The 2,451-nt window shown below is 44.2% G+C and overlaps 1 protein-coding gene across 1 annotated transcript; it reads left to right on the top strand.

Moving 5' to 3' along the window:
• Positions 1–400: 400 nt before the first annotated feature.
• On the top strand, positions 401–789 carry LOC104500694 (C-terminal-binding protein 2-like; the record flags this gene model as incomplete). Its single annotated transcript, XM_010144385.1, has 2 exons — positions 401–555; positions 645–789. Coding segments are annotated over 2 exons (300 nt in total), but the record flags the coding sequence as incomplete, so codon positions are not given.
• Positions 790–2,451: the final 1,662 nt, after the last annotated feature.

Below are 2,451 nucleotides of genomic sequence, written 5' to 3' on the forward strand. Positions count from 1 at the left end.
GGGGCCCCCTGGGCGTGCAGGTTCTTCTGCTCAGTTGAGGAGGAAAGAGACTTAGTTTCTTGGCGTGCTGAGCTGGGAGGGAGCGCATTAATCGGGAGTTGCTTTGAGCGGCTTCGTAACTAATTTCAGGAGCCCGGAGTAAGATGGCATGCTTCTTAGTAGACCACCTCTATTACCTCATTATTGATAGAACATGATGGATTTTTCTTTATGTAGTGGTGGCAGAGGGCTGGTTATGGCTTTTTCCTACCTTCATTTCCCTGTGTTTGCTCCTATTTATTTCTGCTTTGGCTAATCCCTTCCTAAGTACTGTAGAACTCTTAACAGAGCTAGTGACTTGTTGGACTAGCAATTGATGGTTCCAGAATTCCTGTCTTCCGTGTGATTACTTTCTTAATAGGCATAAGGCCTCCTATTGTGAATGGCCCGATGCCAGCACGGCCTCTGGTTGCGCTCCTGGATGGACGAGATTGCACTGTGGAGATGCCCATCTTGAAGGATGTTGCTACAGTGGCATTTTGTGATGCTCAGTCAACTCAGGAAATCCATGAAAAGGTGGGCCAGAAAATGTGCAAGCGTTCAGGCAGCTCTGCCTCTTAGAGTTACCAAGGCAGAGATTGATTTGGACTGTTTCCTTGTTGTAGGTGCTGAATGAGGCAGTAGGAGCGCTGATGTATCACACCATTACCCTTTCTCGTCAGGATCTGGAGAAATTCAAAGCCCTCAGGGTCATTGTGCGTATTGGCAGTGGCTATGACAATGTTGACATCAAATCTGCTGCAGAATTAGGTATGATGACACCATTAGGGATCTGTTGCGATCAGAACTGAATGTGAAGTGGAACACTGCACGTTTTATTCTGTTTTATAGCTGAGTGCATTTAAAACCTTTTGTGTAAAAAGATTTGGAGCTCCTTAGTATGAAGCATCTTTAGGAAGTCGAACAATGGTGGAGCTGGTAGGTTGCTTGAGAGAAATACTCTCAGTTCTTGGATTGCTCTCTTATGGGTATCAGTGTCTTTGCTGTTGTTTGGGATTCAGAAACCTGAGTATGGTGTTTAGGTAACTTCTGGTGTTGTTTGCAGGGAAAGAATTGAGCAAAGTCTGATATCCGGAAGCAGCCTGCAAATGCTGATGCAGGGTAAACTCGCTATAAATGCTTGATGAGTGAGTTTTCCTGTTAATTTTTTATATGCAGGTTGTTTCTGATTCAACACTTTATTATTGATCCCTTTAGAGCTCCAGGCATGTAAAGAGTCTCTGGATCAGGTCACAAAGGACTGCTATTTATTACACGTATGGCAGTGAGACTTTTGGACCTTGTAGTCTTCTGGGTGAGGTGGATTGTCAAAGTACCCTGCCCCTTCTTTTTGAGGTTTGTGTCAGTGATTTGAAACCTGTCTAATGTCATTCGGCTCAGGCCAGGATTAAATCAAATGCAAATGCTTATATATAAAATTGAAATAGGCATGACCGTTTCCAGATCTGTAGGAACAGATGAACTGCAAACAAACGAAGAGTGCGTGTTGCTCTAGTGCTTGAATTGGGTCTGAGGAATTCTCATGTGAATGATTCCACTGAATAGTCTCGAGAGTTCCTGGCAAGATCTTTGGCTCTCGGCCAGCCGTTACATGCTTGGGCGGAGTTTGGAACCTGATCTGCTCTTAGGGTTCTCTGCTTAAAGTCACCATCCATATCTTTGATTCATTCAGATTCCCTTTCCCCCCAATCCACATTCATTAACCCAAGGAGAAACGGATCAAAGTTCTTTCACCATCAGACTGCCGCTTTGGAGCGATAGTATGATGACCCTTATGGATGGCCAGATTTGCTTTTTCGTGGGCATCTAATAATTATTTTCATGCTTAGCCAGGCCCTTTATTTCATTCTCAGGTAAGATGCTGTTCCTTACGTGTTCTGAATCTCAAATCAGACCAAAAAGCGTGGTTTGTGTTTTCTTATATTTAGGCATAATATTGTGTGTAAACACTAATTTGTGTCTAGCTGCGTAAGAGAAGTCTGAAGTTGAGTGAGGTGGTAACCAGTGAGATTAAAAGAAGTCCTCATGTCCTCTGAGTTGTCTGTGTGGCATTATGGCACAATTGCAAAGATTTAATAGAGAAAAGGAGTCAGGTATCTGGGACTGTGTGTGGCAGCTGCTCTCCAAGTTCTTGTGGGAGAGCGTGGCCTGAGTTCAGTGGAATGTCTCCCCTGTAACTGACTTACAAAAGCATGATGCGTTGCTGAATTTTTGGTGCCTTCAACCATTGCCTAGATTTTTTTAGTTTTTAGCTAGGTGGTGCACTTCTGTGGAGGAAGAGTTCCCTTGGTTTGGCAAGTGGCTGGGGTTACCAGAGACTGTCTTTTCATCTAGTTGGTTTGTTATACAAAGGAAGGCAGCAGTGACGTGATATGCTGCCAGCTACCCTCTCCAACGCTACCCTCTCCAACG

Source organism: Buceros rhinoceros, unplaced genomic scaffold, assembly GCF_000710305.1.
Source record: "Buceros rhinoceros silvestris isolate BGI_N320 unplaced genomic scaffold, ASM71030v1 C13077476, whole genome shotgun sequence".
NCBI lineage: Eukaryota > Metazoa > Chordata > Aves > Bucerotiformes > Bucerotidae > Buceros > Buceros rhinoceros.